The 10,869-nt window shown below is 30.0% G+C and overlaps 1 protein-coding gene across 6 annotated transcripts in view; it reads left to right on the forward strand.

Annotated features, from left to right (window-relative positions):
• Window positions 1–8,403, forward strand: part of LOC106456852 (peptide methionine sulfoxide reductase MsrB-like) — a 32,022-nt gene extending 23,619 nt beyond the window's left edge. For 5 of the 6 annotated variants that reach the window (XM_022382638.1, XM_022382637.1, XM_022382636.1 and 2 more), the window contains one exon: window positions 5,880–8,403. In XM_022382638.1, the coding sequence (XP_022238346.1) occupies window positions 5,880–6,109 (230 nt within the window). In that variant the 3' untranslated portion in view covers window positions 6,110–8,403. The remainder of the gene's footprint in view (window positions 1–5,879) is intronic. The other variant, XM_013916224.2, reaches the window with a different exon arrangement.
• Window positions 8,404–10,869: the final 2,466 nt, after the last annotated feature.

The raw sequence follows: 10,869 nt of genomic DNA on the forward strand, positions 1-10,869 counted from the left end.
ACCAATTTATTTGGTTTCATTTCTTTAAGTTGCACACTCAATCCTTATCAATCCATCTTTTTCTTACAACTAAGGTGTTTTTAATTATATTTTATATATATCTTGGTAAGTAATGTTATATATCTTTGATTTTTCATCCATTAGGTGTATGTTTTATTCAAAAGCATACTTAATTTTTTGCATTACGTGCAGCTTGTTACTTTAAAAACTCTCTTTTTATATGTTTTTTTAATTTTCATATATTCTTGCAGGCAGTGATCGACATTTTCCAGTTGAAATTTAAAATTTCTTTTGTATCACAAGTTTAGACCAAAAAAATTAGTAGGATTACAATACTTACTCTCAAAAAAATAATTTTAACTTAAAATTTTATAAAATATGCAACATCTTAAAATTCTAAGAATGTTTTAGTGAAAGTAATGAAGAATATGTTATAATATGTTGACCACACAATATTTGCCATATTCGAAAAGGCCTTTCATCCAATACCAGGGCTCACGAATGTGGGTGGGATATGACATTGTAACAACTGTACCATCAACAGTTGTTATCGGACAGTAGATGTTAAATATCCTAAATATTTTACCAAATTATAAAAGTATTTCAAGTGAGAGGGAGAAAGATAACAAACTTTAGAAATGACACAAGTTTTGAAAAGGGGAAAAGTAAGGATTACTTTATATTACTCACTGTTAGATCTTAGTAGAACAACAAATTATTATTGATAATCATGATGCTCAGTTTTTTTGTTTTTTTTCTGTCTGCAATCGAAGATGCAACTGATTAGCAATGTCTTTTTGAGTAATTGTTGTTTTTTTTTGGTAGAAATGTAATTCAGATTAGTTATAAAAGATTATAAACCAATTCATAAGATATGTGTTGTTGGTACCAAGGGAGGTAATGGCACATGTGATTGCATTCTTAGCATGTGATGGATTTACATTGTATGAATTGTCAGTTACCTGTTTCGGTTCTCTCAATTTTCAGTTAAATATCCCTTTTGCTTATAGGGATTAAAATTGCTTGCTTTATAGGACAACAAAATTTAAAAGTTTAAAATTTACTGGTTGTGGTTTTGATATTATATTGGTTTTAATGTCTTTGGATTTGTGAATAAAAATATTTTTTATAACCATAAACCATGAAATATCAAATATGGTTTATGGATATTTTACTTCTAAAAATATGATTTCAACCAGTGTTAGGTTTGAGACAAGTTCTTTTTTTAATTGTGATTACCTTGTAAGTTTTACAAAAATACTTGTGATTGAAAATGACATTGTTAAAAATCAAAAATGCATTATTTTGTAAATAAATTAGAATATGGAAAATTGTATTATTGAGTTGGATACATTTTATATAGATATTTGACAAAAGTTGCAATATAAATTTGTGTGTGTGTGTCATCATATTCAGAGTAAAATTTAAATTCAAATTAGGCAGATGCTCCTCTGAAATATTGAAAGCCTTTCTTTGTTGAGTCTGATGTCATGCTGTCAACAACATCTATGGCTTAAGACTTCCAAATTTCCTTTATTGTATGCCATATATATCACTTACCCAAAACACTCCACTTTCCAACCCTCCGTGTAACTTACTGCACATGGGTCAGTAGATCTTACATGAGCTCTGCTTTCGTACCATTCTTTTTTTGTTGACAGTTGTATTGTTCACTTTGCTATAACTTCTTGGGCCTATATTGGAGGTCGTACTCATGCCATTTACCTATAGCATGCAAATTGAAATCTTCAGTTCACTGTCAGTATTCCTGACATTATGTAATGTGTATAACATTTGTGTGAATGCTTACTTTGCATACCATTCATAATGAAGATCATTTTTGATTTGGCCTCATTACCTTCTGTGTTCATACTTTGTATTTCCTTTCTCCTCACATTACTGGGATCCATTGTCTGTTTTCTGCTATGAATTACTCAGGAAGAAAATTTCTCCTTTGACATCCTTTTTATATACAGGTCTCATTGCTATTGTTTATATTCCCACATGGCTTTTATGTTCCTTTGACACTTTCGGCTGTTGGGCAGTATTGCAAGGTGCTCACCTTGTAATCAGATAACCTTTTGTATGTGTGTGTGTATAAAAAGCTTTATTTTTGTGTTTGCTGGTCTTTTACCTTAACTCAGTGGTTTCCAAACTTTATGTTGTGGCACCCCCCAACTCAGCATTATTTTTCTCGGGGCCCTCCTCCTTCATACTAAATAATTTTCACAAGTGATAATAACTGTAAATACAGTAGTTTCTTTCTCTCTCTCTTTAATCAGTTTTTTCTGAAGTATTAGCAGGAAAACAGTTCAGAATTTATTTTTTTGTTTTTTCTGCTTTCATTTTTATTTTTGGGTTCTCCTTGCAAAAGGCTGTGCCCCCACAGCCACTGCTTCAATTCCCCCATCCCACCCCAAGAGGCATGCCCTACAGTTTGGAAACCATTGCCTTAACTTGTTTCCTGTTTCAAGATAAGTTTACCAGCAGGGGTTGATTAGAGCTTTAGTATCTAATTTTGCTTTTGGTTGTCTCCTTGTAAAAGGCTGTGCCCCCACAGCCACTGCTTCAATTCCCCCACCCCAAGAGGCATGCCCTACAGTTTGGAAATCACTGCCTTAACTTGTTTCCTGTTTCAAGATAAGTTTACCAGCAGGGGTTGATTAGAGCTTTAGTATCTAATTTTGCTTTTGGTTGTCTTACCATCCAAAAATTGTGTGTACTGATATTTCTAGTGTGGCTTTCTCCATTTGGTCAGCTGGCAGTTTACAGACTTACAGTGCTTAATTCTGTGTGGTATATTATGTAGCTTTGGGTTCAAACATGTAAACAAATTTTTGGGTAACCTAACATCAAGGTAAAAGAGGTGAGTCTCTATGACTCACTCTTTGTCTCTGTTCTAAATGATTCTGCCATACAAACTTTTGTTGGTCATATTAGAATTTTATTTATTTTGGGATCTTTTGCTTTGTATGCCATGGATTCATCAGATTCTTCACCTTCACTCCAGCCCACCAACCACAAACTTTTCATCGCACTACAACTTTCAAACAAATCTAGATGATATTGGGAAAGCAAAGCTTATGTAAGAGCTACTGATGGATGCATAACTGTATAATAAGTAGTTTTCAAAGATTTTGTGGAATTGTTTTAAAGAACTTCACCAACACGAAGGTGTACATAAATAAAATAAAAAAATCGGTTTGAAACAAAAATACTTGTAGATAAATTTTTACCTTTGTGAAATAAAGTATTAAAGTGACATAAAGAGACATGTATGCCAGATTTAGAGTAATCATCTCTTTGAAAAGAAATCCTGGAGGGTTTCACATGTAAATTAAATTTTGCATTCTTTGTTTTAAAATAGTTCCTCTCACCATTAGAGTTTGATATGTTTCTTGCATGTATTTTCAAAGCTTTTTAACATTTATGCATGATATTTTCTGCATGGACAGATGTAGAGGGATAGATTTTGAGAAAAGAGCACAAGCTTCTTCAACCAACTTCAACCACTTAACATACTTGTTTTGCATTGTAGAGCCTGGTAAGAATGCTTTAATGCACAGGAGAATAATTTATAAGAACTTATTAATTATGTTTTTTTTTTTTCCTGTTTAGTGTATATTTTCATTACTTTTATTTCTTGAAAACTGATTCATGGCTGTTATATAGTGCTTTACAGTTAACTAAATTTTCAAATAAAAGTTTCTTTGATTTATTAAGGGCTATAGACAAACTTTACTCAAACATATAGAAAATGTTAGTGTTAAATACTCTGGTCTGATTCTTGCTAGAAAATGGGGAGAAGTGTTAATATATTTATTAAAATTTAAGTGAGGAATGTGAAGTTTTATACTATCTTTGTCTTAAATTTGATCACAAAATGTTCTTAAATTTCTAAAAAAAATTACATAACGGTTGAAATTAGCCATATTCTTGTGTAGTAAAACTAACAAGATGTTATTTTAGTTTCTGTATATCAGTTAAATAACAGTACAAATGTTAATTTTTGATACAGTTCTTTTGAAATTTATAGTGGAATATTCTTAGGATAAATTATCTTGTTTTCTAAATTAAGAAAGAAATATCTTAACTCATTAAAACAGGCTCGTTTAAAACATTAGTTTATGGCTGATTGTTATGTAAATTTTTTTTAGAGTAAGCCCAAATGTTTTGAGATTTCAGCCACTTTTGCTGGGAAAAACGTTTTGTAATGATATCTACTATGATTAAATTGTTGGCTGATTATGTTGAAACTGTGTCAAATAAGATAAAGTGCTTTCTGACTGTAGTGTAGGTTTGTTAAGTAAAGAAAACTGATATGTATAATAATCTTTGATTTATAGTGTAGGATATTTTAACTTGGCTGTTGAGTTTAATTATCTGTAGCAGGTTGTATGAGTAGTGTTATGTAAACCTGAATGATTATATTATTTATCTTTGGCTGGTTGTTGTATAAGATTTGTTAGTAAACTGTTATGTTTAATCATTGTTGACTGATTTTAGTGTAATATTTATATTATACATATTTAATACTTCCGATGGTTATGGTGTGGGAACTGTTCCTTATTAAAACTACCATATTCAAGTGTTTTGACATGCAGTGCGTAATATCTATTTCTTTACAAAAATGTTTCTGAATTTTTATGAACTGTTTACTAGCCTTTTCAAGCAAACAAAACAAAGTCATTCCAGATAACTATTATTTAGTACATTTAGACAGTATTTTCATGGCTAGTTAAAACAAGTTTGTCTTAATTTTTTCTTTTTTAACTTTATTGTGTGAGTGAGGTCTGACAAGTGCAGCACTGGAAGTCAATCCCCCCCTAGAAAACAAATTTGACTTAAACTATTACTTAGATTGAGATTTTATACTTAAACCTTGCTATTTCTAAAGCTCTATTTTCTCTATGGTTACAATAAATTCCATTGTTCTACTGATAATTGACGATGAGAGATTTTATGAATATTGCCTAGTGTCATATTAAGCAAATGTTGCTCAGGGATGCATGTAGATTCTGTAGTGGAGCTTCACAGAATATTTGTTACAAAAATAGTAAATATGTAAAAATGGAAAACTTTATTATAGTATATGTTTAGATTTAATTATGAAATACTGGTCAGACAGGAAAAAAACTTTCACATATTTTTAGGAAGTGCTCAAGTAAATAATATTTGTTTTTCTAATTAGAAAATCTGGACCTTTTCAAAAATACAATAATTTGTTGTGGATTTATACATCTACACACAACAATGTTGTGCATATTGTGTGAGCTAGATGAAGTCTGGTTGAAAGTGATAATGTTAATCTTGAAGATGAGTGAGGTCATGTCAGGTATTTAGTTTCTCTATACAAATTAGTGTGATTTGGTGAGCATTTAACAGAGCTATATCTGCAGAAATCAGTTTGAAAAGAAGTAGCAAAAGCAGTTTTGACTGTCTTAGTTTAGTATAAATCTTGTATGACTTATATTTTGTAGTTCACTTCACTACAATAAATAATAAGTGGTTAACTTGATTTAAACATTGTGCTGTATTTAATAACTGCATGTATTGGCTTAAGTAATTTTCTGTAATTTGATCTTAACATAGGTGACATTATGTGGATTATTGATAGTATTTAAATTTGTTCAGACAGCTTATCTACATGATTATTTCCATGTTACAACAGTGAAATACACTAATTTATCTCTTTTCGTGTAAATGTCTTCTGGTCATCATAAGCATTCCAAGTAATTTTTCTCAGTGTTCCCCAAGCACTCTGTGTTATTAGTTGAAGAGTAATGGTTGAGGAAGTTTGGTTTATCACTGATATGTTTTCTTATTCTCCCACTGCTATCTTCCATGCTTCTGTCTGTCAACTATTATCAATACATTAGTGGGTGGAAACCTACTTCTACTTGCTATCAAACCAGGTCTTGCGAGGACAGAAGTTTCTTGTCGCAACTGTGGTGCCCATCTTGGCCATGTGTTTGATGATGGACCCAAACCAACAGGCAAGAGATATTGTATCAACTCAGCATCTCTGGAGTTTCAGAAAGAAAACAACAAAGAGGGTTCTTCTAAACAAAGTGAAAATAAAGATAATTTCGATGGTTTGCCAAAATAACTGGCTTAGGGATGAATATGCTTTTTTTTTTAATCATTGAACCACAAGTAAATGAGCTCATTTGGTAATTATAAATTTGTTTAATGATATGTATGAACTTGTATGTCCTGTTACTTCTGCCAGGACTAACAGTATTTCTTAGGTTTCCTAGAATAATTTAAATTCAATTATTACTCACTAAATGGTGAGTGTTATTTATGATAATTTGATGTTAATGCTTAAAATATTATTGGTGTTAATTTTTTCCAACCACTGAAGAATTTGGATCACTTTTTGTAAATGCTTAAATTAATATTTTTAGTCAAACAAATTTTTCTCTGTATTTTTCTGTAAATTATTTGGTTTAAAATTTGTTGCAGTATTAATATTGGAGGAGTAACGACTTCCTTCTTTGGCTTAATTAATTTCTTGACCAAGCTATCAAAGTAAGTGTAGCTCTAAATGCAGCTAATGCTAGAGTTTAGTTATTAAACTGTTGCATACTATTCTCCTGTTACCATTACATTTAAAGCTAGTTGAAGTTTTTGTTGTAAGCTTCTAAGATTTAATTTCATGGGATTATAATTTGAAAGTCATCTTTCATTATTTTACTTTTTTTGAATTTGTATATATTTGTTTTTATTCTAGTATAGCTGAACTTTTAGGCATTGCACATGGGCATTCGCATCCATTATCAAAAGTGATTTTTGTTTAGATAATTCTGTGACATTTTTACAGGCAGTTCTGATTTATGTGTATTTTTATTGAGCTAGGTTTATATCTTAAGTTAATTTATGGAACAAGACTAAAACTTGTTCATTTGATGATTTTAAATAAATTAAGATTATTATGTGAAGTTCAGCAGAATTCTTGAGAAAAGGTATTCCTGTATTTAGACATGTTAATTTGAAAATTTGAATATAACAATTAGTTTGTTAGGCAAATTTGTTTTCTTATTCTGTATTTGTAAGTTTTGTTTTTCAGTTTAAAATGGTGGTTTGTGTTAATACTTGATAAAAGATATAATTTCTCTATGCAAGTAACATCCTTTTTCGTGATGCATACTCAAATATTTTACTACACAAATGAAGATAAGAGAATAAATCTTCCAGTTGGAAAACTGCCTTTTAATTTAATTTTAGTTAGAAGTTAGAAGTTTCTGTATTTTTTTAAATAAGATCTGCATGTTTGACATACTGTCACTGTTAATAAAGGTGTGTGTGTGTGTATATATACTACATCCAAGATATTTAACAAGGTGTTGAAAATTACAAAAGAATAGTGTTATAAAACTAGTTAAAAGAAAAAAAGATATTATACACATATATATCTTTCTTCCTTGGAATAAAGATTGAGTTTGCCTGATTAGCATATTACTTACAGTTGGTAGATACATCAAAAATAACTAATCTGTTTAAAAAATTATTACACTGATGAAGAACCAACTTGTGTATTTGTTTTAACTGATTAATCATCAGAAAGGGAATACGAAAAACTTAAAATTAAGGTTTTTACACTGGATTATTTTTATGCATGCATAAGGTTTATACTATGGTAGATAAAAGCATAAGTTAATTAATATCTGTATAAGACAAATTTCATACTGCACTTTCAGAATAGATCAAGGTGCTAAGTTGAATACTTTTCATTTATTATCTGCAAATTTATCAAAACATGCTATTTTTGTAGAATTTGTTGTTATATAAAAGTATGCTATCCTCTAGTATTTTCAAGAAATGGTGAACTTGAAGAGGTGGAATAATTTAATTTAATTTAAATTATTAAACTGAAATTAAAGATATTAAATAATGATCTTGTTTGAGTGTATGTTTTATTATTATGTCCCATTACTAAAAATGTGAGCTGAAAGTTTATTTAAATAATGGAACTGTTGTTGGGTATAAAAGAACATAAATTTTTTTTTATCAAAATTCTCTATAATGGTTTATACATTAACTTACCAAATGACACTGTTTCTAATATTCTTGACATATAGTTGCCATCCTATGTTTCCTTTTGTCCATCTTTATGTCAGTATATGTTTTATTTAACTTACTTACTTGATTGTTAATTCAAATTCAAAATAAGATTAACAAGTTTGAAAACATATATTATTTAAACTCAAATTTAAGAAAATCTGTACAAAGTAGTCCTTTTATACAGCAGCAGGAAGATTATCATTTCTGAAAAACTTTTATCTTTTGTAATTTTGCTCTAATCGGTTGTCTGTTATTTTCACATGGCTAAGTGTATAAATTTAATTAACCACTGTAGTGAGTGATTAAATAAACCTACTCATTTCTTTTTCAAATCAACTATCTTCTGTTATAGTATGTCTGGTAATCCTGAGGGAATGCTTCCACAATTTTTTTCATTGAACATTTTATGTTGAAATTTTTATATATAATGTATTTTGTATTTGTAGAAAATTGGGACAACATTTATAACTTATGTACTGGACAGAATCTCAATCACAAAATACATTTTCAACTTTTAAGCTTTTTGATTTTTACTGATATTTTGAGGTCAAATAGTTTTAGTTATTCATAATAAATTTATACAAGTAAGCATATAATACCAGTTTTTGTATGGTTATTTATCAATTGTTGGACATGGGTTGAAGAAAATGAGTTTTATAAGCCCAAATTATCTTAAACAAATATAAATGCATTACATATTTTGGTAGTACTGTTTCATCTTTCCAAAATTAATATCAAATAAAATTTTGGCATAAGGAAATTTTTTGTAGTGACTAACTTTAGAATATGATGATTGAAATAAAAAGTTATGAGAAAATAAATGTAGTGCTTTAATAATAAACTTTACACAGCCATATGATGGGAAGACAGTAATATTTTTAAACAATATGACAGAGAAAAGTTAATTTATTGGCTCTCATACATCAAGTGGAAATTAAGAATCAGAAAATATGAGCTTATTTAAAAATTTATATGACCATAACAAAGTAGAAATATTGCGAAGTGTTAATGTATAAATATTAATGTTAAAACATTTATTTTGTTGTCTACATGTTACTCTGTGATTTGTATGGGTATTCAGTAGTATTGACGTAATTTCATACATTGTTTTTTATGACAAATACTTCTTCCATAACTTTGATATAAATTTAAGGAATTTCAGTGAGGAAAACATTTTCATAATTACACTGAAAAGTAGAGTTTTGATTTCATAAAAAAAATTTTATGACCTGAAAAATAAACAGTATGTTTATGTGAAAATACTTCTTAAGCTTAACAACCTTATAATTACCCCAATTAATTTATTAAATTAATTCAACTCACTTTAAAATTAATATTTTAAAATATACAGTAACAAAGATAATTTTAGATGTATTAAGCAATAAGACGTATTAAACACTGTGAATTTATTAAAATGATTTGGAAGAGTACACATTAAAGTTGAAACATGAATATTGATCTTAATATACAATATAAACCAGCTGAATAACTTGAAACTTTGATTAATTAGATTACATTACATCATCAGAAACCAGATAGAACTGAGAATAAAATAAATAAATACTTTAACCTTTTAAGAAAGCTTGTATTCTTTTTATCAGGAAGATATTGTTGCGTATCTGTTTGTTTGTTGATTTCCGGTATAAATTCTTTCCGAGGAACTTCAGCAATACAAGTCCTTTCTTAATTAAAACTGGTTTATACTTTCTCGATACAACTTTGTAATACACAGAATTTCCACAGTCACTTTAAACTTAACAACTTTTATAACACATGCTATAAATCATAGTGATTCACACACTTTACTTACAGTGCCTACTGTTCGCTTGACTCAATTATCTATCTCTTTGATCTATCTATATCTTTTTTATCACACTGGTTTTTCTTGCCAGGCTTATATACTAAAAAAAAGAGTACTTCGAACAAACTAGAGTTGCCAGGAAAATTCATGATCCTTCGAGAAACTCCAGTGCGCATGCTACCAGTGTCGCGTGACTTCTGCTGTCGTAACACTGCCCCTTCCTTAGCATTATTCATCCAGAACAATAGCCACTTACATTAAACCAATAGATAATTAACAATAACTTAATTAAATGTATAGAATTTACAAACACAAAATTAAAATACAACAAAGTCTCCATCTCATTGGCTACTGCTTCACGTGGGGTTCATTTGCTCCATCAGGAAATGTCACATTATCGGTACCAGTCACATCAGTGGTAGTAACTTCATTAAGGGCTTCACTGTTTCCCTTCTCAAAACCGGGTAGAGTTTCTTCTTCGAGAGTGTCTTCAGCAGCGTCATTTATTCTGTTGTTCACTTCATTCTATCTGAAATATCCTGGACCGTGATAATGCCAAAGCCTGTTGGCATGCACCACCTTTTTCTTACTTCGTTGACCACATTTTATTCAAAAAGTTACACCTGAGAGACGATCCACTATGCCATATGGGCCTTCCCATGGAGAAGACAACTTAGGAGACTTCTCTTTGGTCTTCCTAGGATTATACAACCACACCTTGTCTCCTGGTACAAAGCTGACTTCAGTAGATCTCTTATCATAAGTTAACTTCATGGAATCAGCAGATGTTTTCAAGTTTGAATGCTCTTGATGATGAATATCATCCATCCTTTCAGATAACACTTTCACAAATTCTGACACATTTTCAGGCAACTCTTCGTAAGGTGGGCATCCTGTTATAATGTCCACTGGCAACCGAAGTTCCCGACCAAACATCAGCTTTGCTGAAGTGTATTCAGTGGCTTCATGCTCTTCTTTTCTATAGGCCATCAACAATGGAG

The sequence above is a fragment of the Limulus polyphemus genome, unplaced genomic scaffold (genome assembly GCF_000517525.1).
Source record: "Limulus polyphemus unplaced genomic scaffold, Limulus_polyphemus-2.1.2 Scaffold264, whole genome shotgun sequence".
Taxonomy (NCBI): Eukaryota; Metazoa; Arthropoda; class Merostomata; order Xiphosura; family Limulidae; genus Limulus; species Limulus polyphemus.